The sequence below is a fragment of the Diadema antillarum genome, unplaced genomic scaffold, assembly GCF_040938485.1.
Source record: "Diadema antillarum isolate AM-2024a unplaced genomic scaffold, OU_Dant_1.0 seq00000833_RagTag, whole genome shotgun sequence".
In the NCBI taxonomy this organism is placed as follows: domain Eukaryota; kingdom Metazoa; phylum Echinodermata; class Echinoidea; order Diadematoida; family Diadematidae; genus Diadema; species Diadema antillarum.
In genome coordinates this window covers 248563-275945 of record NW_027271709.1, presented here as the reverse complement: position 1 = coordinate 275945, position 27383 = coordinate 248563, and the positions used below count along the sequence as shown (strand labels likewise).

Sequence of the window (27383 nt, the reverse complement as noted above, 5' to 3'; positions counted from 1 at the left end):
CCATGTCAAACACTGGTTCTTTTCAAGTAGAACCTTTATAGATTTGCGAGGATTGAGACATGTGAAATTGCGGGAGGTGTACAGCCAGGTGTTTAGCCGCAGTTCACCTCCGTTTTGGATGCCCCAGGGGACAAAGGATGTCATTCTTAACATGTGATAATTCCACCCCCCCCCCCCCACACACCGTCCCTTGCTGTGACAATTTCTCACGTTTAAAGATACAGTTAGAGAGGATTTTGTAAAATCACTGTTTGCCAGAACTAAAGCACACAACAGCTCATTTGGTGTCTGTAATTGGCAACTCATGGAGTGAAATTGCAAAACCGTATTTAAGGCTCTGATTTGGGCTTGAAGGAGGTCTTGATTTACATTTACTATAAGCTAGCTCATAATGGAGACATATTGCTGCAACTGATTTCTGATACCGGTTGATCAAAGAGGGTGAACCCTGAAAAAAAAAGAATTTGTGAAAGTTGCATTTATAAAGTATATGAAACAGTTGAAAGATGAAATTCAAGTTGCATCATATTTGCCCATATTTCCAATTGCTATGATGGTCTGGGGCTGGATTTTCCATAGACTATAAAGTAGATGCCAAGTGCAACTTTACTCAGATTTCACAAAGATGGGAGGCATTGAAAAAGAAAACTTTTTGAACTTTGTTAAAGCAATAAAAGAAATATTAGAAAAATAAAAAGATCTGAATCAAATGAAAGTATGACAGGGTTGAAGGATTCTCCTTTTTACTTCAAGCTTAGTCAAAAATAGTACTTTTGGTGCAAAGCTGTGACACAAGCATTATATCAAAATTCCATAAAAATTGTATCACCATCCCAGATTTGGAGCAAAGGACCACTCACAAAAGACAGGTGCGATCTGTAAACTAGGCGTGGCACTCTTAACATGTGTATGAAGAGGGCCAACTGTGTAGAGAGGGACTACCCCTTTAGAAACCGTGAAATCGCCTGTAATTGTTGCAGGGGATTAGGGGGATTCGCCAGCTGGCAAGCAGACATCTCTGTTCGAACATGCAACGGTGTTGTGTCAAATTTGGGACTGTACTTTTCAGCTCGAAAGTGACCGCACCACTCTCCGTGTATCAATCAGTTGGCAAAGAACAATCAAAGTTGAGCCGAATGGATTGTGTCAGAGGCTTATATGCCATGTAGCATGCAGATTCAATCATGTATGATTCCTAAAACCATGATGCATTATTATTCATTGCCTTTTTGTGGTGAAAATGTTGGCATGTACGATATCACAACTTATACATTGTATTCCTGGAGCATAATAACAACAAATGCACATGAAGTTTTGTTGAAATCTTCACTATGGCTGGGAAGTTATAACTGTGATGTACCTGGACAAACGGACAGACAGAAGGGTGGATGGACAGACAAATGGGTGGCTGGATAGATGGAGGGATGATAGAAATATACTGCAAATGGATGAATGGATGGACAGATGAATAGATCAACAGATCAATAGATAGATAAATAGGTAGATAGATTGATATAATGGCACGCATCCATTGTTGTAATATGAGAAGCATAGTTCCTCTTGTATCGGTCAAGCATAGCTCTTATTTCAATTTGACCTCTACAGCTGGGTTACGTCTTCCCCATCTATTGTGTATGTCCCTGTGTGTGTGTGTGTAAGTGTGTGCATCTGTCTGTGTATGTGTTCTGTGTTTGTATCCATCGTATGTCTTGTATCAATTTGCGAGTCGGCCGCGATGTAAGGTGTAGACATGAAAAAGACAACAACAAAACAAAATAGGGATGGGTGAGGGGGGATGTGACATACTGGGTATTGGCTCGGACATGTTGTCTTCCTTGGGAAAGAGCGGTCAAGGGAGTGACTCAATTCTGCTCCTTCAGATGAGTCTGTCCTGTTTGGACAAACATCCTGTCAGTTACACGTGGATAATTTCATTGCTAAGAGGAACTTTTCATCCCAGAACAGCATGGCCGTACTTTTGTGTAGAAGAAGATGTCTGGTGTGTTCCTTAGTCTCAGAAACCATATCAGGACAATTACCACCCCCCCCCCCCCCCCCCCCCCCCCAGCTAAATACCTGTTTAGTGATAGGGTTAGAGTAAATATTCGGGTAAGGGTTAGGTTTAGGATTAGAATTTGGGTTAGGGTTATAATTAGGGTTCGGGTCAGAGGAATAAGGGTCTCCAAGGTAATTGTCCTAAAACCCTCAGAAGCATAAGTTGTGTCATCAGAGGCTCATAATCTAACATCAATGCTGTGTGATCAATCGCATGGTTTTACAATGATGACATGAGACAGGCGCATATTGAATAACATCCTGGAGACCGAACACAGCAGAGCAAGGAGTGTTTGAATGAAATCCGGAAGTTTCTGGAGGAAGTTTTGGCAAGTTTAGTGGCAGTGAGTAATATACATTTGTATGACGCAGAGGACAGTGAGAGAGCTATCATTATAGTCACATGATTATGACATCACTATACGACAGTCATCATAAATCTATCTCATAGTGTATATGATGTAGGGTCTTTATCTAGCAAGTCTAATTTTTCCATGAATTGTGACTTTTGCTCTTTTCTTAAATTGTGTTTTTCTATAGGCTTACAACCCTCTCCTGGCTTTAATGGAAGGGTTAAAAAAAGCTTTCAAAACACATACCACAAAAAAAGAAGAAAAAAAAATGAGGAGCAGACAGCAGGGCCAGTATAGTAGCAAGGGCACAGGAAACATGAGCAAGAACTGTTGTATGGGAATGTTTCTGAGAGAAAAGAGAAAGAGATGAAGAGAGATATTAAAAAGGAGACTAAACGGAGATGGAGACAGAGGGAAGGACAGATGGTGAGAAAGAGGGATGTTGAGAGAGGGGATGCCCTTGTTAAAGAGGACGAACTGCTGGGCCACCATGGATGTTCCACAGATGAGAAAACAAGCTGAGTTTTTAATACATTCTTCAATTTTGTGATCATGAAGGTATGGGGTAAAGCATTTGGGCACTGCATTTTAACAGCTGGTATACTTGGCTGTGGATGTTTTCCATGTCCTGTTGCTATAGTAACATCTTTATGTATGATTTAAGTGCAACCGCTTGAAGAGTGTGGGAAAGTTGGAAGGGAGAAGAGTGGAAAACTTGTCTCCTTTTTTTTTCTTCGAACATACCTGTCTCAAATTAGCACTCCTCTGTGATGGTTACCGGCAATATAATGTTAACAGCGTGGATGTTGTGAAGGATGACTGTTTAAACAGTCTGTTCTGTGGTTTTTAGTTAATGCCTACCCTGGTATTTCTTTGTGGAGGAGGGGGGGGGGGGGGACAGAGCGTCGATGTTTCTGATTTGTCACATGGAGCATCGTCATTGTGCAGGGATGTGGATACAGCAGGCCTATGGTGTGAATGAAGGGTGCAAGATCATTCCCCTACCCCTACCCCACCCCGCCACCCCCTTCCCATTGTATATGACCTCAGACTCACCCCAGACTTACATATCCTCCCAGATCTACAGTGAAAATTTCAACAGAGGTTATGTGGGCATGGGCCTTCGTCGTATCGTATAGCTCTTTGTCATACATTCTAATAGATTTCGTGAAGAGAGGTGTTCTCTAGACGTTTTCCAAACATTGGCTGCTCTGCCTGTCCACCAACCCCCCCCCCCCCTCCCCCCACCAAACCTTTGCTTTAATAGAGGTGTGAGAAAATTAGGAGAGATCAGGAGAGAGAGGGAAAGAAACATACAGACAGACAGGCAGACAGACACAGACAGACTGACTGAAGGAAGGAGGTGTAGAACTGCTTTAATAGCAGAGATTGGCTGTGATGTAGTGAATATTACAGAGTCTCTTTTCTGCATGAATCTGATTTTGATTTTGTTGTGCTGCATGTGATTTGGTATAACAAATTGATAACTCTACATGAGAGGGAGAGAGAGAAAGAGAGACGGAGGAGGAAGTTGTAAACCTGTGGTATGCTGTTGTCTTTGTGCCTGTAACAGGTTGTGATTGATATGATATGTCGCTGTGTTGGGGCGACAAACCCTCTTATCTCAAATATAGCAAAATGTTCACGAGAGCAACAAAAAGAAAGAAAGAAAGAAATGGCAGCTAAAGCACTATAACAAATGGGATCGCTTTTTGCTTTGATGTATTGTTTTGGCCTCATTTTTTTTTTTGGGGGGGGGGGGGGTGGGGATTCAGACAACTAGGATTTTGGACAGGACATTGTGTAAGTGATTATCTGACAATCAATCCAAAAAGTGATTTTCACAAAAGGTCTTTTCACCCCACTTACAATATACAATGTATATGTTTATCATTTGGCAGCAGCCTACAGCATCATCTGATAGAGCTACTCCATTGCCACCAGCTTGCCCTGGAAGGTTGTACATGCAGTAGATATCAACTTTCTGCCTTGCTGTACAACTCTTTGTCTGCTGATACAGACAATCCACTTTCTAGTTCTGTGCAGAAGTATCTCATTCTGCTACATTGAATGGAATAAATTTCTTTCTTCCTTGCAGTGGTTGGAGAATTACAGAATCATCTACAATGTATATTTTGGCTCCTGAGGACGCAGGACACGATCAAAATGGTAAGCGTCAGCGACAGTTAGAAAAACTGATCTCATGATGTTGCAAACAATGAAGGATGGACGTATGGATGTGGTTCTCAAGGAGAAACACTGCAAAGATTTCCTCCTATCAAAGTAACGCCATCGCAGAAATGTGTTTGTAGATGTGAGAATTTCAAAATATCTTGTGTCAGCATTTAGCTTCAATTTCTGGATCAATAATTTGATACACATGAATGAATATGCAATAGCAGAATTAGCATAGAAGATGTAGTTGAAGACAACAATAAAATATTTACCATGAATTGAGATGCATCATATCGTACCTTCTCTTCTATTTCTTGTTATGAGCCACATTTTAAAAAAAAGAGAGAGAGAGAGAAACATCTTTAACGTGTAGTTTGTCCCCAAATTCTTTGACTTTGGATTGCTTGTAACCAGGCGGTGCGGTTGGAGACCTCTGTGGACCGCGCCATCCGCTACATGGTCCTGGTGTCCTGCTTGGACCCCCACCAGAACACAGAGGAGACCATCATCCTTGGGGTGGACATCCTGGGTGGGGACCAGGCCACTGTTGGACTGGTCCTTCCCATCTGGGCAGACACCGGTATCCACATGGGCGGGGACGGGGGCTTCACCGTGACGACTGGTGACCGGGTCAACATCTTCAAACCCATCTCTATTCAGGCCATGTGGTAAGTGGGGATGATGGTGGTGGTGGTGATGGTGTTAATTGTGGTAATGATGATGATGGGGATGAATGGTGGTGGTGATGGTGATGATGGTGATGATGGTGATGATGGAGATGATGGTGATGATGGTGATGATGATGATGATGGTGATGATGGTGATGATGATGATGATGATGATGAGATAGTGATGATGTTGATGGTGATGATGATCGTGGTGATTGATGGCGATGATGGTGGGGTGAATGGTGGTGGTGATTATTATGATGATGAGATAGTGACAATGTTGATGGTGATGATGATGGTGGTGATTGATGGTGATGATGATGATGATGGGGATGAATGGTGGTGGTGATGATGATGATGAGATAGTGACGATGTTGATGGTGGTGATTGATGGTGATGATGATGATGATGGGGATGAGTGGTAGTGGTGATGATGATGATGATGATGAGATAGTGACGATGTTGACAGTCATGATGATGGTGGTGATTGATGGTGATGGTGATGATGGTGATGATAGTGATGATGGCAGTGATCATGATGATGGTGGTGATAGTGATGATTGTGATGGTGATGATGGTGATGGTGATCAGGTGATGATTATGATTTGTCATGATTATGGCGGTGATGATGGCAATGACAGTGCTGACATTTCTTCAGTATTTCCTCATTAAAAGTTGGATGATGATTTGACTAATGTTTAGATATGTTCCATTAAATTAGCACACTTTTAACCCGTTGAGGATGAGCTGATTCTGCTATAGCAGGTATTTTCCATAGATACCCGCCAGAGTATATCCAGGGACTAGTCTTTTGACGGGGTAACTTTTACCTTTCCTGAACAGGATTTGAAGTCGGGTAATGGATTGTCCTGTTTATATCAACTCCACTGCAATCCAGTGCATGGTAAAAATAAGTGACAGCCAGATATCAAATACGTTTCATGCTCCCCATGAACGTTACATGATGTTCTCATGTATCACTGCCTCAAAATTGTTACCTGTGATTGAAGTACAACTGCATCAAATCATGCAATTAGAGGAATATTTGGCATGAAGAGTCAAACACATGAGTTGTGTGATGTCATCTCCTGTTCAGTATATGCCAGGTTAGTTTACAGAAGGAACATACAATATATGCGTGTTTGAAATTCAAATGTACATGTATGTGGTTTTGGAAAGTGCATACATACATTGTATTTACATACACACTTCAGGTACTGTAAACGCAAACATTTTTGTGGTACATTAATTTTGGCATATTTCCTGCTACTTCTGGCTAGTGCGAATTCTAAAACCCACAAAAATTTCTTCACAATTTTCTTTGCACATCTTAAATGGATTGACAATTGAGCACCATTAATTACAAGCCATGAATACGTATTTAAAATCTAGAATTAATCACGCGAAAATATGGACATTTGCAGTATGTAATTACAAATATTACATATGAAGTGTGCACTTCTGTGGTATATTTGTGTATTATGTATGTATCAGGTCAGCCCTGCAGGCCCTGAACAAGGCCTGCGACGTGGCGCGCAAGCACAACTACTTCAAGGGCGGGCTGCACATGACGTGGATCGGCTTCTACGAGAGCAGCATCCAGTCCCCGTACCACTGCCTGACGGAGTGGGCCTACCTGCCGGACAACGTCTCGCCTCAGCGGGACGAGATTAAATATATCTACTACAGAGAGTGAGTAGCCCTACGGGGATTAGGGAGGGGGAAGATGGGGGATGGGGGTGTCGGTTCATAGAGCTGCCAAGTGTAGGCCCTATCTGATCCTGTAGGATGCACATTGAAAAATCCACCATTTATTGATGTCCTGAAAAAACAACAAACTTTATGTGTCTATCACTCAGGGCTTGACACTAACTTTTTTATGCCTCCGCCACGAAGTGGTGCCAGAGGCATTATGTTTTCGGGTTGTCCGTCCGTCCGTCCGTCCGTCCTTCCGTCCGTTCGTAATGAATTTTGTGGACAAGGTAACTATCAAAACCTTTTGAGGTGTCCTAATGAAACTTGGCATGTATGTGTATTAGGGGGTGAAGTTGTGCCTATCAATTTTTGGGTGCACATGCTCAAGGTCAAAAGGTCAAGGTCAAATATATAGAATTTCACTATTTCCATCATATCTATGCAATGCCTGAAGATATTTTCTTGAAACTTAGTGTATTCATGTATTACCCAATTAAGATTCTCTGGTGAAAGTTTGGGTCATGAGGTCAAAGGTCAAAGGTCAAAATGTCAAGTAAAAATATTAAAACTCACCTTTTTTCTCTGTACCTTGGAAATTGTTCAAGGTCTCTTCATGGAACGTAGTATATATACATGTACTGACTGGCAGTGATTATCTAGAGAATTTAGGGTTCATGAGGTCAAAGGTCAGGGGTCAAAGGTCAAGGGCAACACTTCAAAATTTTACTATAATATTTTCCTCATGTTTATGCAATGCCAGCAGGATTATTATTATTATTTTTTTACTCTAGGTGTATGCATGTTTAACCTAATAGAGATTCTCTGGAATTTTTTTTCTTTTGTTTTTGCTCAAAGGTCAAAAGGTCAAAGATCAAGTGAAAGTGCTGAACTAAGTTTTTCCTCCATATCTCGGAAGTGGCTCAAGTTATCTTGAAATGTACTACATATTTATGCATCTTCTTCCTGACTATGATTATCTTATGAATTTTAGGGTCAAAGGCCAGATGAAAATGGTAACAGTTTAATATTCAATACAGAAATTGCACTTTTTCTCCATACTCAAAACTCATAAACGTATGAATGGGTCAAAGTCAACTTAAAGTCCATAAATGCCAAATACATGCTCTCCTATTCATCCAATTAAACCTAGGTCAAGGAAGGTGAGCATTCAACACATTTGTGACAAACTTTTCATTTTAACATTTTGCCAATTTTGTGAAAATGTAATCACACATTGTCCATATGTACTATTTAGACCTATTAGGAGAATCATGCATTATGGCGGAGGCATACCAGTCGCCATAGCGACATTTCTAGTTCTCTGATGGAGTCTTTGGGCCACAACAAAATCTTTGAATCTGTCATTTTGGTGGCCAGAAAGAGATATGTAGTGGCCAAATATAAAAGCAAACCTAACAATCTATTTTGAATCTTATTTGCCCAATCAGACCTAACAAAAAATAACTTTTTTCCTGAAATTTGGTGGCAATACATCAATTTTCAGTGGCCCCAGGCCACTGGGCCATCGCTAATATAGAACCCTGTGTATGAATATATTATGTATTAATAAATGATTAAGATAAACTTGCTGATCAGATTGATTATGATAATCATGATTATTGCATTATCAAGAAGAACTATGATGTGCATGTACACATAAATTGTGTGTGCAGATATGATTTATAACAAACATGATGATGATGAGGATGATGATGATGATGATGATGATGATGATGATGATGATAACAACAATAGTAGTAAAGAAGATGATGAAAGGAGATGGGTTGATGAATGCTCATGATGATGATGATGACTAGGGCTATATGCTATCTGTTGATCCAATAACACTGACAAGACAAATACATCCTGATGAAAGTACATCCTAAATAGCTTTTGAAAAAAGTGCTGCAAACTGAGTACAAGCATGATTACGTTATCATTGAATAGAAATGTTCAGTGTTCCTTTAAGCGAACATCTTTGAGAGAGAAACCTTTGTCGCAGATTATGTGAACCAGCTGCCAACATTTTCGCACCTGGGGGGCGTTTCATGAAGCATTTTGGTCGGATATTTTTCTGACAAACTGTTACAAGCTACTGAAATCTTTGCATATGATTGGCTGAGAGCAAACTTGTCCGGCGACTTTGTCGGACAAAATGCTTCATGAAATGCCCCCCTGATTACAAATTTACAGTACTTATGACTGTCGATCATGACTTATTTTGTAGCGGTCGATATTGCCCGACGGAGGATGAGCTGATCAGGCGCTTCATCTTCGTGAAGCTGAAGGAAGTCATGATCCACTCCGACCTGGAAGTCATCACTTGCAAGATGGTAGGCAGTGGTGTGGGTCACTGGGAGCACATTAAGGGGGGGGGGGGGGGGGCGATTCAGGTGTATTTTCTTGCACTCTAATGTACAGCAAAAAAAGAAGAAGAAAAAAAAAGAGTTCAAACCATGTATATATTATCTTGCACATCAAACAAACAAGTGAAAAACAAGCATTGCAAGCAAGCCTTAATTTCTGATGACTAGTGAAAAGTTCAATCTATAGCATTTAGTTCACTTCACTTCAATGACATTCATATCCAGCAAGCAATAAACGTGTGCATGGGTAACAAATAACACATGGTCATCGTTAATCATGCTGAGGGCACATCTTTAGATTATCAAGGTCCTTCATGCGCAACAAGGCAATGACGAATTTGATATGTCTACTGCCATCATTTCTGCACTTTGGTATTTCCTGAATTGAACAGCGACAAATAGGAGGGAAGTATAAAGGGCATGTCTCGGACAAGAAATCTATTCGGTTTCATTCGAAAGCAAAACTGGGTGAACCAAACTCCAACATCTGCCCTCATGATGTCTGCATGGGTTTCAGTGTGGTTCTAATTAATGGTTTGGTTCGTGGATGAATTAGATCTTTGTTATCAATCAGCATTGGTTTTGTAAGCATTATCATTTACACGTTACAATGATGTTGGCCTGTGGAGTCCAGTGTTTTCCTCCCGATAGAAATTCAGACCTTTGCGTGCGAATGATCATGGTATTGTCTCCCAATGCCACTTTCAATAATGATGGATGAATAAAAACAGAAACTGGAATTCAATATCCAGAATGATTATGTGTACAAAGTAGTCACTGACGGCCAAAGCGTGTAAAGGGCACTCAAACTGTGCAATGAGATATTCCTAGTTTTATGCTTCCTCCACAGAGTGTTGCCAGAGGCATTATGTTCGTGGAGTTGTCCGTCTTTCTGTCTGTAATTAATACTTTTCCATGGCTCGAAAGTGTCTCAAAGTATCATAATTCAAATTGGTGTTTACATGCATATTACTAGACAGTGATTATTTGCTAATCATGAAACTGTTATGTCACATGAGCTGGCTGTACTGTTGACCTGTTGAGAGAATGACACTACATATTGGAGGCATACATATGTACCAGCTACCAGTTGCCATACTGACATATTTTCTCGATCTTTTGTGCTTCTGTGCTTTTAAGACAGCCAATCCCTTTTGCATGCAAATTTTGGCCGTCCAGGTGATTTGATCAAGTAATCGTAATTCATGTTTTTCACATTTGTATCATAATCTGTTCTCTACACCCCATACACAACATTGCACAGCAAATTATGGTATTTACATGTAACTTATTTCATGCCTATAAATGCTCCACTGTTCTGTTTGTTGATTTAAAGACGGCCAATCCCTTTTGCATACAAATTTTTTGAAATATTGGGGAGAACACTTAGGTATTGAAGAAAGCACTATTTGGAAACCTGTAAATTTTTAACTCAAGAGGGTCTTTATTTGTTTAGTTAAAGTGACCGTTCAGATTTGAATAATTTTTTAGTACTATGAAAAAATTACAAATCTGAACTACTAGTCTAGTTTTACAGACATGTGTGATGCACTTTGTTGCACATGTAATTCGTGTAAAGTGGTGTGTTGTTACTTGCCATCGATAACAAAGTAAGAGAAGCTAGTGACTTCTTCTTTTCTGACAGCTTTAACATTCATATCTGTTGTTCGAAGTATAAGTATCATATTACAACCACAGGAGGATTAATGTATGCAGCTGTGCTTACGCTATAGTACACAGAATATGTTACGGTGAGCGTTTGGTGCATTATTTGAATTTTAACAGCTATAACAACCTTCAAATATCACAGAAATATTATAAATAGCTTTACAATAGTCTTGTCATTCTGGTGAAATAAATCATGTTCTGTACTATTTGGGAAGGAATGCAAAAGGGATGGCCCATCTTTAGTATTCCTTTTGCTTTTCTGTTTTTTCTTTGCCTCCTCTCCTCCCCCCCCCCCCAAAAAAAGGTCCTTCAACATACTTGCATACCTTGTCTTGAATGTGATTTTCTTTTTTTCTCTTTTTTTTCCCCTTTTTTTTTGGCCAATAGCTCAGACAACAGCTGGAAAAAGAAATTGACAAGGACTTAACGGAATACCGAAAGTTCATAGACAAACAGATCATCACCATTTACGGCCAGCTGGACTCAGCATCACAAATCTTTGACCACATTTACCTTGTAAGTAGTTTGACATCGTTTGTTTTATCTTGTTTTTTGTCACTTTCTAAATCTTGTGTACATTACTCTGTGTCCTCTTGATGCCTCTGTTACAGGTATGCGTCATCTAAGCGTTGTTGGTTTTTTTTTTTTCAAAATTTTAAATCTTGGTTCCAAACAGTGTTCCATTCTTCTGTTTGATGAATTTTTGGTCAAACATGTATATCCTTTTGTCTGTGTTTGTATTGTGCAATATTTGTCTTCAACTGAGACTAAACGGTAATGGTGTAAACCAATAAGCGTAAAGCATCATTCACATTTTATTTGATATTTCCTCTAGGTGGCATGCTGTGCAATATTGGGAATGTTTCAGGATGGGTGTTGTGTGTTTGTTTGTTTGTTTGTTTTTCTAGAGAGAGAGAGAGAGAGAGAGAGAAAGCATAGAGGAAGAATATGAACTCTTATGTATAATGTCATTGTATTCCCTGTAGTATCAAATTGTATAATTTTTCTTCCTTAAAGGTCACACAGATTTTAATTTGAATAGAAGAGTGAACACTACATTGCTCAGTAGCCACTTGTGTATCACTATATTTTTTTAAAGCCCAGTTGCATTCAGTCAGAGTAAATACAGAAACAGGCAGCGGACAGTGGTTTGACTGTTCCTTTGATTTTGCAGGGCTCAGAGTGGAATGCTTCAAATCTGGAGGAGTTAGAAGCAAACGGGTGAGTTAAAATGTGCATCATATTTTCTTATTCACGCTTCAGTTCGTGTTTCTTCATTGAGTGTCATAGAATTGGTTTACATCATGCGTTTATTTTCCTTACTTTTTTCTTGACAGTTATCACTATTTTTATTTTCTTTTATCACCTGCATATAATTCATATTGTGTGTTGTTTCTTCCAAAATATCATAATTGAGATCACTGTGTAATGTATCACTCTTGCATCATTTAGCTTTTTATATAGATCCACTCTATTCTAAACACTTTAGTTGATATATTATGTAGTGACACCATATGTGACCTGCCATGACAAAAGGATCCGAAAATTGCTGACAGCTTTAAAGCTGAAAAAATCAAGTTTGAAGCCAGATCATCAAAATCAGTCAAAACCATCGATTGTCTGTTTTTTGCATAATTTTGTAGTCTAATGTTTAGTCTATCATCTGCTGAAATTTTGAAGCTAAATGATCAAAGGAAAGGCAAGAATTGTCGACCATTCAATGGGACAGAAATGTGGCTGAAGATTTGGATTTAGTGCCGTGTCTGAAGAATTGGATTTAGTGCCACAGATAGACTCTGCCCCGAGCAACGAGGGAGTGATCTTATTGGTCAGTGCGTGGCACCCTGGTTACTGAGTGGTCGTGCGTACACCACTGGTGCTAAACTTGAATGAACATTGCGGAGATTGCTAGGAGCAAACCTTTTATTGGCAAGAGGTGAAAACTATAAACTTACCTCCCCTTGATCACGATTGTGTCGGAAGGAAAACTTTGAAGGTAGTTTTCTCAAAACGCTGATTTCCTAGACCACTCGACAAGCTTTCCTAAAATCATCTATATCTCTGCAACCTAGTACTTTTATGAGTCGTGTTATATATGAAATTAAAGCGGAAGAGTAAGAGAATAATATTGTGTCATTTTCAGAAAATTGACCACCCCAGACTTTCAGATCCTTTTCTTGTAGCGGGTCACATATTCGTATTATCTTCTTTTAATTTGCATTCTTATTACAACATCTGAGCAACAGGGTTGGAAAAGATAGTTTGGTTGAGGATGGGCCACAAAACAGTGTGTATACTGTCTATTGGCATTCATTGCCTTTGCTACACATGTTCTATTTCCTGAGAGTACGTTTGGTTGTTTATCATTGAGAACACCAGTGGAGCAAATGAGTCGCTTGACTTTTAACCCATTGAGGACGAGTCCCGAGTATACTCCGGCAAGCGTCTATGGGAAATACGTGTTGTAGCAAAATCAACTTGTCCTCAATGGGTTAAAACAGGACATCTGAACCCTTCCCTATGTGCTCCACTCTGGACAGGATGTGTAACCCAGTTGGTGTCCCTCTCCTCACAAAGAAAACGGTTCCTGGTCTTTGAGTAATGATAGCTGCAAGGCCCTGTAGAGGAAAAGTTCTTTCAATAAGACGTTGTTATCTCTATTTTTGTTCCAACTGTGTGTCTTAATTTTTGCTTTCTTTGTTTTCTTGCATCATCATCATCATCATCATCATCATCATCTTCTTCATTGTCGTCATTACCATCATCACCGTCATCATCACCATCATCTTCATTACCATCATCATCATCATCATCGTCACCATCATCACCATCACCACCATCATCATCATAATACATCATCATCATCATCATCATCATCGCCATCATCGTCACCATCATCACCATCACCACCATCATCATCATAATACATCATCATCATCATCATCATCATCGCCATCATCATCATCATCATCACCACCACCACTACCCCCACCACCATCATCACCATATCATTTGTCCCTCTTTCTTTTCAATGTCACAGAGTGGGCTATATCCTCAACATTACCAAAGAGTGCGACAACTTCTTCCCGGACCGCTTCCAGTATTGTAACATCCGTCTCTATGACATGGAGGTGGAAGACCTCCTACGACACTGGGATACCACAAACCGCTTCCTGGCCAAGGCTAAGTGAGTATCCAAGCATCTCTCAAGAAAACAAGGAATTTAAAAAAAAAAAAAAAGCGAATAAGAATAATATGTTTCATGCTAATGAACAAAAATCTGTTTCTTTAGTTGTTGTTGTTGTTGTTGGTTTTTGCAAAAGACCAAGCTTGAAAATTGAAGCAACTAATGAACCAACCAGGAATACAACAACAACAACAATAACAGCAACAGGGGAATGATTCCTTTAATTTGGTCTCACCACGCCTTGAAATATTGCAGGAGTTAAAAGTAGTCTTCAAGAAATGTTGTTGATGTACTTGGGTCAAACACAGCTCAAACCCTGCTGACACTGAAAAGTAAAGACATGGACTGACTGATGTCATCAGACTGATAGGAGTAAGAATGTCAGAGTGTCCAGTGGATGGGGACACCAGAGTTTTTTCTGTTTATAGTGTTGTGGTGACATGTCAGAGCATTAAGGCAGCACTGTTCATTGAATATTTGGAGAATATCTTGAAAAATCTGCCAGGAATGTTCAAGGAAGGTAATGAATGCAGTCAGAAACAAAGGGTCACATTATATTTCATCGTATTTTTGCTTTGTTTTCATCCATAAACAACAGAGAGGCAGGATCCAAAGCACTTGTACATTGCAAGATGGGCATCAGCAGGTCGGCCTCAACAGTAAGTGTTGCGAGTTATAAGACATTGACTACCAGTATTCTATTCAGTCATATAAAGTGCTACTTTGATATCAAACACTGTCTGTTGCTGCAGTTATCATGACCCTTCATCCTTTCCTTTAGAAAAGTGAAAATATGTGAAATAAGGCTGCCATAACACAATTTCAGTTGTGCACCGACAAAAATGCCAAATATTAATAAAGAAGGTACACGTACACTGTACGCCAATGGCATTCCAGTCTGAGAATATATCCAGTTATGGTTGCTACGTAATGTTTTATAATTAATTTCAAATTGGGCCATAGCAGTATCCGTCTATTGTCCGAGGGAGAGTGAATGGCATCCAGCTTGTTTGGAAATACTGCTGCTAGGGCATGATTGATAATCACATAATGTTGTACTAACGAACCACTACTGAATGGGAAGGTGCTCCCGGAATAAAGGTTGGGTACTCCAATCTATAATATTTCATACTTTTGATCTGAAAATACAATTCAACCTTAACATATCGGCCACGTCAGGACTGGCGGGCGTCGGGGATAAGCAGTTTGGCCGAATAAGAGAGATACATGTCTACTCAAATACAGCAACAGGCTTTCAACAAATAACAATACATATCGCTCCCTTGATACCTAACAGCTTTCTGTATTTTCAATAATGCTGCTGTTAAAAGTGTCTCAAATACTGACGGTTACTATAAATCTCTATAATCTTTGCCTCAAAAGCAAAGTGTTGATTGTTTTATATTCAATTCTATGGGTCTATTTTACTCCCAGGTTGGTCTATAAACAAACAATCATCACTTAAATAATCTTTCAGCTGCAGGTTTGTAGGGTTGAGTCTGCTGCAATGATTGGAATATGTCCCGCCATGTATTTGCACAATAATAGTTAAACATGTGGGGGTTTTTTTGAGTGAGATTTGGCACTAAAAGTACATGAAAACATTAAAAAAATGTCAGCCAGACGGCGTCCGGGTAACAGAGAGATCTGGTTAATCAACGTCTGTATGATCGAGGCCAGACTGTACTCCATTGTCTCCTGGCAAATCGCATCAGCCAGATGAGTTCTTGGTAGATCCTTAATGATATACTGCAAGCAAATTCCAAACGGTGAAAGATGAATTTTGAACCCTTCAGAGAGCTGTGTTTTACCTTTTAACATGTGCTGCTCTTAACCCTCTCACCCCTGCAACTATCACACTGTCAGGTCATCGCCTACGCCATGAAGGAGTACGAGATGACGCTGGAGGAGGCGCTGCGACATGTTGACGAGCGACGTCCCATCATCAGACCGAACAAGTCCTTCATGAAGCAGCTCCAGATCTACGAGGGTATCCTGTTGGCCAGGTGAGTGCTCGGTCCCCAGTCGTGTCTGGAGGAACCAGCGTCATCGTTGTCTTGCCCCAAGGGTGTAAAGAATGGTTAGACTTGGCATCCCTAGGGTTATGATGGAGTCATGCCCCTGTGGAAGTGCAAGGGGTAACAGTAGAGATGGTACTCTGGGTAAATGTTGTATTAAATCAAGCATGGCGCACATACCGAAGAGTCAGGAACAAGAAAATACTTGCATTGTTGACAATGCCCAACAATGCAACGTTCACGATGAGATTACACCTTTTGGAGATTTCTTTGCACTCGTGAACAAGTCTGTTTCTGTATAACTGCTGGTAATCGACTGTAAATGCTACTCAGTTCATTTCCTCTGTCGTCTGTTAGATCATTGCCTATTCCTAACTGCACTGCTGCAAAGAGCAGACAGAGTGGTACTGCCATCTCCTGTCTCTATTAATTCATCATGTTGTCCCAGTTTGTGTCTGTCTTTTCTGTTCTCTCATATGCTGCAAGTGCTATTGTGCTGGTAGTGCTGTTATGCCACGTCTCATCTTTACTTCAGTTGCATTTGCATTTAATATATTAATTGATATAATATCTTTGACAGAACTTAGCCTTGACATTTGATATCACACCTTTGAGGATGGGTGTTACCGTGCATGGGTACTGAGCAGGGTAGGGTAACTATTTCAAGAATTCAGAATTGGTGTTGTATTCTCTTTGCAGCCGCAATAGGCGCAAGATGTTCCGTAGCAAGTCCGACAGCTCCCTGAGCCGCAGTGGGTCTGCTGAGAACCTCGCTCAAGATAGGCCCTCAGAACCATCCACTCCGGACGACGCTGGCCGTGGCCTCGTCAGGAACAAGTCGTGGTGTACCAGGGACAATAAGCAGACCCTGGACTCGCCAGAGGGTGCCGCCAGTGGAGCCTCTTTCACCATCGGGCCAGACCCTACCCATCTTGGTGCAGGAGGGTTTACCACCGGTGGCGATGATGATGACGACAAGGAGAATGAGGGGGATGATGAGTGTAGCGAAATCAGGATTCCAGTACTGACCACCAGACCAAGTTCCATTGTGAAGCAGCAAAAAGAGGGAACTCTGGCCCCTGGTGAAGTGCCTTTCCTTACCCTCGCTAAGCAATCAGAAGACCCCACATCAGGGACACCATCAACAGTACTGTCAGCAGAGGACGAAACAGGCAATGCCGAAGGCTCCGGCTCAGAGGATGTTGTCCTGAACACGAACAACAACAGTGCGAACGAACTCTCATTCGATGGCTCGGAGGAAGGGTCGGCAGAGAAGTACCAGAAGATCAGCGTGAGATCCAAAGTCACTGAGATTGAGAGCAGTGTGATGGGTGCGATGGAACCCTCAAGGAGCGAGAGTGAGGGAGGGGATGGTGATGAAGGGATGGAGGACTCGATGATTGGGGCGTACCAGAGGGAGGCCATCCCCTGGAACCCTGGCACTGTACAACGACAGAAGGAGGAGATTGAAGGCAAGATGAGAGAGGGGAGTCCTACGTCAGCTGCGCCCATGAAGTTTGGAGAGGATGCCAAGGGTGAAGATGAAAGTGAGGCAAAGGAAGAGAAGAGAGAGTCAACACATGATGTGTCCCAAAAGGATGAGCTGGCCTCATCCGAAGAGACAGGACACAACGAGAAAGAGACAGCGGACTCTTGTCAAATCCCTCCCAGCACTTCCGAGGAAGGGATAGGACTTGAAGGGCACCAAGGAACGAGCAATGGACATTCTGTCCAGCGTGTGAACGGGGAAAGTTGCAATTTAGAAGACAGAGGGGAAGAGAGTGCTGCCATGGACACGGGTGAGGTGAGTCAGGCCGACACCACCGACACGGCGACATTGTACACAACGTCGGGCGAAGAGATACAGCTCTCCATGGGGATCGTCAGCCGCCACAAGAGAGAATTTGAGCAAAAGACAGGGCAGCAGCAGCAGCAGCAGTCAAAAGTGGAAGCAGCTGCTGGCAGACAGGATGCCCAGGAAAAACCGGAGGAAGAGCAAGAATCTTGCAAAGAGAAGGAGACTGCAGATGCTGAGCACACCGATGAATGCCAGACAGGAGATGGGCAGGATGCAGATGCTGCTACTGGGGAAGTCCTTGAGGTCGCGTACCCTGACGAGGGAAGCACATGGAAAGTTGGGGATGTGCGACGCCACACAATGGAGTTCGAGGAAAAGATGGATATGGGTAAGCTCACCACAAAATTTCTGATCTGCATTCTTCATCATTACCTATCCAAGTAGACAGTACATAAAGCAAAACAACTTCAAGGCTCATTATGATAACATGACAAGATAATTTGATGAAACTTCTTGGACGATAATGTGGTGTTTGTCCTGTGAAAGTGTAAGGGTAGTTCATGTAAGTTTGCTAAGCAGCGTATGTCTGAAATTGTAATCTCAAAGACATCAAATATTTCACTTGACTCACTGCTTGTGACACCTTAAAATCACAACTTACAAAATTTATGCGCCTAATCAGAATAAAGAAATCAGATGTCTGAAATACCCTTATCCAACAACACAAACCTCATTAACCTTAACAGATGTTAATGTTGGCAGTTATCAGTCTGGTGTCTCTACATTGTGTATGCTATCTATGCATGGCAAAGACGTCTTGTAACAGTGACTTTCTTTGCTTTCCTCATCCCATATCGGTCAAACCTGGATTCCGCATCGCAGCCTCCACGAGTCCAACCAAGAGGGCGTCCTTCCGAATCGGCAGCGAGGACGAGAAGCTCACGCCGGATGAGGTCAGGAAGATCAAAGACCTGGAGAAGATCCAGCTGACGTCACCCGCAGGGGACACAGAGGTGTGCCCAGATCCAGATGGCTCCGGAGATTCTGATCAAGGTAGGGTGCTTGAAGCCATTGTCTTGATTGGGAAACTGTGCCTTTAAATGTTTTCTTAAGAGATATATACGTAACGCCATGCAAATGCTGTGAATCATCATCATCATCATCATCAAAATACAGATTTTCACACTGCAAAAAATTCAGCTTTTTACAGTATTTTGATTAGGAACTCTCCTGAAAACAAATTCTCAGCTGTTCATTTGTAATGATGAATAATTGTGTATTATCAATTTATGAGAATTTGCTTTTTGAATTTCCAAGATGGTCTTGATAAACCTCACCTTACTATTATTATATGACCCAAACCATTGGGCTTTATTGCTCTTTCTGAACCAAATCTACCAGCTGCAAGTCTTCTATTGATTACTGATAGAGAGATTGGTGTCATTCCTATGTATATCACATCCTTTGATTTTGTGCCAATCATTTCAGGGGAGTCTGGAGGAGTTGTAAAAGTCTCTGACCGAGTCAAGAAGTTGGAGCTCAAACGCTGTGCGTCCATCGCCAAGATGTCCAACGAGAAGGTGGCAAAGCAACGATCAACAAACGGCAGCGACAAGCAAACACCACGATGGATGCACCCTGCCAAGGAGGCGGCCACACACCATGAAACTCCTGTACCAGAGACCGGGGCCCAAGGCTCAGATGGACATCAGTCCGGAGGGGACGAACCTTTAGTGCAGCTGAACCTGGATCACGTTAGACTCTTTACCAGCCAGCTTGAGGGCGACTCATCGCTCCGTGCTCCGACGGAAGCAAAGAAGGTGTCGCGGAAGAGCGAGTCAGACAAGGACAGTGTGACGTCAGCACATCCATCGCAGAGTAAACGACTGCATGGACCCTCGCATCCACTCAACAAGCTTGGAAGCAAGATCGGAGCCAGCAAAGGGGGCAGTAGTCGAGGAAAGTTTTATAGTACCATGTGATCTGAAATCAGTGTTGCGTCTTCCATCCGCCAACGAAAGAAAGTGCTCTGTCAAAATGTTTGTGTGTGTGCCCTGTCCATGTTCTTGTCACGACCATGAGATGTGGAACGTTCCACTTGACTCCTCTGTATGAATGAGGTAAAAAAGATAACGTGCAGCGGCTGCCGCTCTGTCTAGCATAAATGTGATTTTAATCAGCCTGTGATGTAATTTGTTCACTGACACAACTCTAATCTGCATCATAATATAGAATGTTATGCTTTTGTGTGTATAAAACGTTTATAAGTGTGATGGCACCTTTAACCTCTCAAGGGTGTATGATGCCCGAGGAATCTCAGGCTGGTGACTGTACGAAAGATGTGCGACGGAAGAGCCAAAGCAGTTGTCTGTGGAGGTATTGGGGCAACTGGCAAAGCGAAATTTCTTCGCCTTTTCTTTACTTGTGAAGTGTGATAGCATGACTGTGTATGTGGGTGTATGTTGTCTGCTGTGACGTATTGATGCAGCTTGAAAAGCAATGTGGTGATGCAGTGTTGCCCTTGAATTGTCTCTTCAGTCACAAATGAAGTGCAACCTCTGAGGATTTTGCAATCAAGTGAAATTTGAAAGAAAAAAAAAAACTTTATGCAAGAGCTTGCTTTCTTAACTCGTAGAGGACGAGTCCCAAGAATACTTGGGCAGGTGTCTATTTGAAATGCATGTTATGGCACGATCAGTTCGTCCTCAACAGGTTTAAGGCAAGGTTGGTTTCCATACAATAGGTTCAACATAAAGCATATTAATCTCTTCACAGGCTCACAGACACCACCAACGATAATGATATTGTGCATGCCAGGATTTAAAAAGCTTTGCATTGGAGAGGAGAAAAAAAAAAACAACAACTAATAAACACACACACACACACACAAAAGAAAAGAAAAGTTTTATCTGCAAGTATGTAGTCTTCAGTTTTCTCATTGTTGTTCCTATACATGTGATTTTGCTGGTGTTGTCTGTAGTGTAAAGTGTACAATTGTATGAGATACTGAAATATTGCTTTTGTGTCCTTTTAAAGCTCTGGAGCCGTATACCGTCACAAGTACTGTGTGTAGTAAAGCAAATCTTCCATCTTTGGACATTTGAAACAGCACTACTTTGATGGATGATAAATCCAGATAAATCAAGAGTCAGTGATGATGAAGAATGTCTGACGTGAGTTCTGGTACCAGCTCAGTTGACATGATGTTAAAATGTGCTTCTTTCGCTAGCGGCAAATGTTCAAACCCTAATGAAACCCTTGTCTTTGCCACTCTGTCCAAGATTTGTGCAGTTGTCAACAGTCTTGAACTGGAATAGCTGGATGTCATTCAGGAAATATTGCTTCCGTTTTGTAAAGTTCGGGATCATGGGTATGTCAAGTGCCAGGGGGGATGATGGGGAAGAAGGGGCACGAGACGAGGGTTGGTGGGGCAGTTATGGAGAGGCTCACAAATGTTTTAGACTTTATTTTTCAGCCGTTACTCCTCCATAGATAATTTCAAACTTCACCCTAGATTTCTTTTTCTGATCCAACTGCAAACCAGTTATGTAATTGAAAGAGTTGCCCTGCTGTAGTAAAAGAAATGTGTACAAGCGCGTCTGGCCAGAATTTGATCATTATCTCTGTTTTTCACAGATGATCATACGAAAGTTTTGGCTTTGTAGGGTTTTCTTTTATTTCTTTCCGATTTCTTTGTGTTTGATTTTTGGAGCATGTGGAGGCATGACAGTGAGTACAACTGAGAGACCCGGTCCAGATATGTATTAGGTCTCTAGCCTTAATCCAGCACAATGTTAACATGATACTTCTTTATAGAATGATACATTTGGTTGTTTATTCAATTGGTTTATACACAGTTGGTTATGTTGGTAATCTGTCTGGGCAGAGGGAGGGGTCAAACCTACAGACTTGTGAAAAGACTGTTAAAGCTTGAGAGAGCAAAGGCAAGAATGCTCAGTGCTATCGTTGGTGTTGAATTCGCATCCTGAGGTCTTTTCCTCATTCAATGCATTTTACCAGATATAATGAGGGATATTTTTTTCTGTTTTGCTATTGAAATGACTCGTAATCTAGCCGTCATATGTCGATTCTCTCCTTTAGGGAGGATTATGTAACAGCCGTGTTTGTATGATGTAATTTATGTATCCATTTGATGTACAAATCTCAACTCTTCCACGAGTACACATTCTAACTTTAATCATTGAGGTATTATGTCCCTTGACAGTATGAATAGGAGAAAATTGTTGAAGATGTGAAACTTGTCTAGTGAGCATACATCATGAATAAAAAAATTGAGCATTTCTTGTCACATGTAGGTAACTCTAATGTGTAGCTTTAACAGCATATTTATTTGCTATGGTGCAGAACTGTCATGGCAATAATAATGATGACTTTTGTATTTAAATCATTGATAGATTTTACCATGAATTTTATTCACTCAACCCTCCCCGTTTGATTTTTAGCCTCTGCTTTAGTATATATAGCACACATATGTAGTGTGATAATGTTAATATTAAATGAAAAAATGTGTCTTGTTTCTTACAGTAACTTCTTCTGTCAGTCATACATAATGAACAAGAGAATGACAATTACCTCGCACACTTGTATATCACCATACACACTTGTTTTTGGTGAGTTTTTGTCTAGAACTGTAAGAGTTGCTCAATGCGCTTTACTTTACTTTCCACAGGAAGTGGATCATTTTTTCACACATGCCTGTACATGATGTGTGCATCTTCTCCTACATATTCTGTTTCCAATTCTGGCATGCATTACAGGGGCTCTAACCCCCCCCCCCCCCCCCCCCACACTCACACACACACACTTTTGGCTCTTCAAAAAGCAAACAAACAAACATACAAACAAACAAACAAACAAACAAAAAACGGGGGGGATCAACAAAATTCATGACTTTCCAAAGGTTCAGTCTGGAGATTCTTCCTGTCAAAAGGGAGGAATACCATTGGCAAATAGCCTCCCCACCCCCCCCCCCCCCAAATACCACAGCCCCTGCATCAGGTAGTACCCTCTTAGCTTTTAACAGGAAAAATTGAACCTAGAACCTAACCTAGAACCTAGTGTCTGTCAGTGTCACAGATAGCTGGAGAAAACAGTGGTTATTTTTTTGTTTGTTTGTTGTTTTTTTTTTGCTAGCATTTTAATAGTGACTTCCAAAATTTGTGGACAGGAGAGGTGTCAAGCATATACACAATCACATACACTGTATGCAATGAACTTGAAAAAAAAAATGGGCAACACTTTACTATTCATAGTAATAGTTTTGTTTTTGTTTTTTTAGGATATATTTTTGGACATCATGTTTTGACCTCTAAAAGAGGCATGTCAATAATTTTTTTTTTTCTCCAAAAGGATTAATGTACATATTCTAATGAATTTTACAATTTAACTCACTAGATTTGTTGTATATTTGACTCACAACATCTTTTACTACATTGTTTGTGTAGTTTACTGGTATGTTGAATTTTGCATAAATTTCAGGTGTATCGAACTCCTATGTAAACTGATGGCGAATGAGATTCGCAGTGAGTTACATTTACGTACGTTTTACTTCCTTTAGACAGGGCTAGTGGAGTAAGATATTGTACAAACTCTAATCAGGGAAATGCTGGACAACTACAGAATTCAACATGCCCTGTATGGCAATGTAATATTTGCTGCTATTGTTTGTAACTGGTTCATTCCTATATTTCTCTTTGCTACACGGAATTTGCTCACATTTATTACGCGTCACTTTTCACGATTCGTGCAGCCATGCATGATATTGTACCATGTTTACATTCTACTTTGTGGAATTAAGAAGGGAATAGTGTTATTAATGTGTCAATCCTCACATGGCATATGTAAGTCACACACTTGCATTTCCACATGTATGCTGTACATACACTTGAACCTTACTCCAGGAAGACATAAAACACACACACACACACACAACTGAATTGCAGTTTTGATCAGAATGATTCAAATTGCTTGTAGGTGATTGGTGGTTGCTTGTCTGTAGCCATGACAACCATAATATTGATCTAAGTCAGAATAGCAGTTGTAAAAGTGCTCTGCAAAGCTGCAGTTTCCTACCCTGCACAAGGCTATACGTATCTGTGGTGGACACTGATTTGCAAATGCATTTTCCTTTGCAAGTGTGCAACAATTTCAGAATGCAGTACTACTGGTTTGGGACTACAAATAGAAGAGAAGAAATTGAATGACAACAGGACATGAAATGAAGAGGATTTTGATGTTGGAATGACATGTGCATTATAGAATTTTGTGTGAGCGATGATTGACTAATGAATGTTTATACCATCATCATTACCATTGAAACGAAGGAAAAACAGAATTTCCCATTATATGTTTACATCTAAATTAGGGATTAGAGTCAAGCAGTGCAAAAGAAAAAAATTGCTGTTTGTACAATTTGTTTTTTAATTTTCCAGTTGTCATCCCTGAGAGGAAGAAAAGTAACTTTGGCATGTGTACAGGTGTAGTTGTTGCATGTTTCATGTATGGTCAAGCTGTGTAGACACATGAGGCAGAGTAATTGTGGGCGCATTGGGTGTGATGTGTACATCACCTAGTCTGCTGCACCAGACGTTATCATGCATGCCACACTTTACCTGTTGAAATCAATCTATCGGTGATGTGTTTGAGCTACATGTATTTTACACAAATTCCCAAGAGTCCAGCCTGCACCAATTTTCTCTTCTCTTTTGGTTCGTGTCAGCTGTGAGGCGAGAACTGTGCTTTTTGTTTGTCAAAAAACAGGTTTATTTCCTTTTTATATCAGAAAATATACACATAGGCCTATTGCAATAAATATTTGATGTCATCCTATTCCAACTTGATATTGTCAAGAAGTTTCCTTTGTTTCTTGGTGTTGTTGTTTTTTTATAATAATTTCTAATTATGTGAAATTGCAAAATGTTTGAGCTTTGCCCGTTAGGAATGAGGTCTTCTGTACGTTTTCTATCACAGTGCTTGGTATCAATAGCCTGTGAGTTTTTTTCCTTGTCAGCTCTGTTTGTCCTATTATCTGCACTGCCAAATATCGTGCAGACTTTTTTCCCCCACATACATGTGATAAAGGCAAAGATACAAATGTATGTTAAAAGAACTCCACCCTCTCCAAGTTGAAAAACAAACAAACAAACCAACAAACCTTTTTTTTTCTTCTTCTTTATCACTCCAGTCCCAGCCCTGATATATTTTGTAATGTTCATGGAGTTTATTTCTAAGACACTTGATTTCTCCAAGTCATTGTACAGAAGCTGTTTTGAGTGTTTGGGTCACACACTGTGAGATCCTCTCCCAGATTCATCAGAGTTTTCATTGCCAGGACAGTGGTTTTCCATGCACCCAGCTAATTGAAAGCAAAATGAAAAACAGTGTACACTGTATGTGTAATGACAGGCCCCATCTTTTTTCTAGGTCGTAACATACAAAGTACTGTATACACCGAATATTTCGCGAGTTTTTTATTTTCGCGAATTTCGCGAGTAAGCTGCTATTCGCGAAATTTAAAGCACGCGGAAATATTGACTCTAATCCTGATATGAATGTGACGTATGCGTACGCATTTCTCCGTTCAGTACATGACTCCACAATCACGAAATTAACCACTCGCGGAATCGTCGGGAAGTCTCGATTCGCGAAAATTTAGACTTGCAAAATATATGGCGTATACAGTAACATGTGCATATGATTTCAGAAGTGAATATCATTTACATTGGCATTATATGCATGTAGATTTTGGGGCATATTTTCTTGTGGGTTGATGAATGTGTAAAATGCCCTGAGTTTATCAGTTGCGGCAAGTAGAAAGTTTAGGGAAGTTGAACGTTAGAAGCAGGGTGAAAAGGCAGCCTTACAGCTATGATGTTCATGTATTTCACACTTTCAAGTTTTATCAAACACCATTCTCTGTTGGTATCGTTACTAATGTGTACCTTGTGAAAGAGCCAAAGGTAGAAAGAACATGGCAGTTTGACTTCAAGATTATGCAAATAGTGTGTTGTTTGCCTCCATTTTGCATTTGCCATAGCAGCAAACAGGTTTTTGTAGGTGGAAAATGTTGAGATGTGATATAAAGAAATATATGTATTTTTTTTTTTCATGCTGCTTCAGCACTGTTGGTATGTTACATTACATTTGCAAAATATGTGGTAGAAAATATACGCCATGCAGAGTTTAACAACATTATTTTTGATTTTTGTGTGTATATGAGAACAACAAGCTCTGCATTTTGTCTTTTCTGCATTAGTAATTGATTTTGGTGGGCTCTTGTTTGCAAGGTATAAATTTTTATTAGAAGTATATATTATGATGTATTGGTAATACAGGTACATGTTCTAATAAAACATGTTGGTCACACCACAAGTGACCGTTGGTTAGAGAAGAGAACAGTGTCCACTGCGTGAACTCTTTGGACTTTTGTACATGGGACGGTCAATGCCGGTGGGTTTGAGTCCATTATGTACCTACATGTACAACATTTAAAGGCATAGTTTACCATTTGCAGATGAAATAAAAAGCCAGCATTAATGCTTCAAAATAGTTCCAAAATGTGAGTTAGGGATAAAAACAATTAATGTAAAATTTTGAATTTGCATAATCAACGTTAAGTATTGTTAAATACACAAAATATGAACAATGGTTATAATAAATATGTTTCCAGACTAAACCGTCTACAGTTACAGTTTATTGAGAAAAATTATCTATTGATATCTCCTTATATTATATGACCCATACAGATATCAATGTGTGATTGGTCAAAATGCAGTCACGTGACCATTGTCACAAGGATGAGAAGCGTTATATTTTCATAACATGACGTAAATTACGTAAAACCATGGAATATAACAGCGACTACGTTAAACAAATGCGTTATATCAGGAGGGGTGACGTCATCAAAAACCAATTGTTATGATGCGCGCAACATACACAGAGACGCTTTGCACACACACGAATGCAATCGCCGTGACCACAGTACACAGCAGCACACTACTGTAAAGCGTTAGCGGTAGACAACACTTCATGCACAGCATAATGTACACGCGCTACAAGCGAGAATTGCGAAATTGCAACAGGGGGGTGTTTCACAAAGGTCGCACTTAGTAAGTCAGACTTAGCGCTAGTCAAACTTAGTCTAAGTGCGACTTTTTAAGTCTGTTTCACAAAGTCAATCTTAGGCTAAGACTGACTTATTCGATTTGAATAATAATGTACGAGCCAAAAATATGCAAATTAGCCATTTGTTGTCTGCTGATGATTTTTGAGTAATTTCTGGAAGGGAAATTGCTTTGATTTTCTGCAACTACGATTCATATGACATGAATGTATCATTCGTTATTCACAGTGCTCATTTACTGACTCATATTATTTCTCT

The 27383-nt window shown here is 40.4% G+C and overlaps 1 protein-coding gene across 4 annotated transcripts in view; it reads left to right on the top strand.

Annotated features, from left to right (window-relative positions):
• LOC139740080 (uncharacterized) overlaps positions 1–20708 on the top strand; it is an 81311-nt gene extending 60603 nt beyond the window's left edge. For all 4 annotated transcript variants that reach the window (XM_071650668.1, XM_071650670.1, XM_071650667.1 and 1 more), the window contains exons 4-15: positions 4507–4577; positions 4998–5251; positions 6746–6943; positions 9174–9279; positions 11368–11496; positions 12155–12201; positions 14021–14167; positions 14766–14826; positions 16034–16173; positions 16885–18371; positions 18866–19036; positions 19472–20708. In XM_071650668.1, coding sequence (XP_071506769.1) covers positions 4507–4577; positions 4998–5251; positions 6746–6943; positions 9174–9279; positions 11368–11496; positions 12155–12201; positions 14021–14167; positions 14766–14826; positions 16034–16173; positions 16885–18371; positions 18866–19036; positions 19472–19965 — 3305 coding nt within the window. In that variant the 3' untranslated portion in view covers positions 19966–20708. The remainder of the gene's footprint in view (positions 1–4506; positions 4578–4997; positions 5252–6745; positions 6944–9173; positions 9280–11367; positions 11497–12154; positions 12202–14020; positions 14168–14765; positions 14827–16033; positions 16174–16884; positions 18372–18865; positions 19037–19471) is intronic.
• The last annotated feature ends 6675 nt before the right edge of the window (positions 20709–27383 follow it).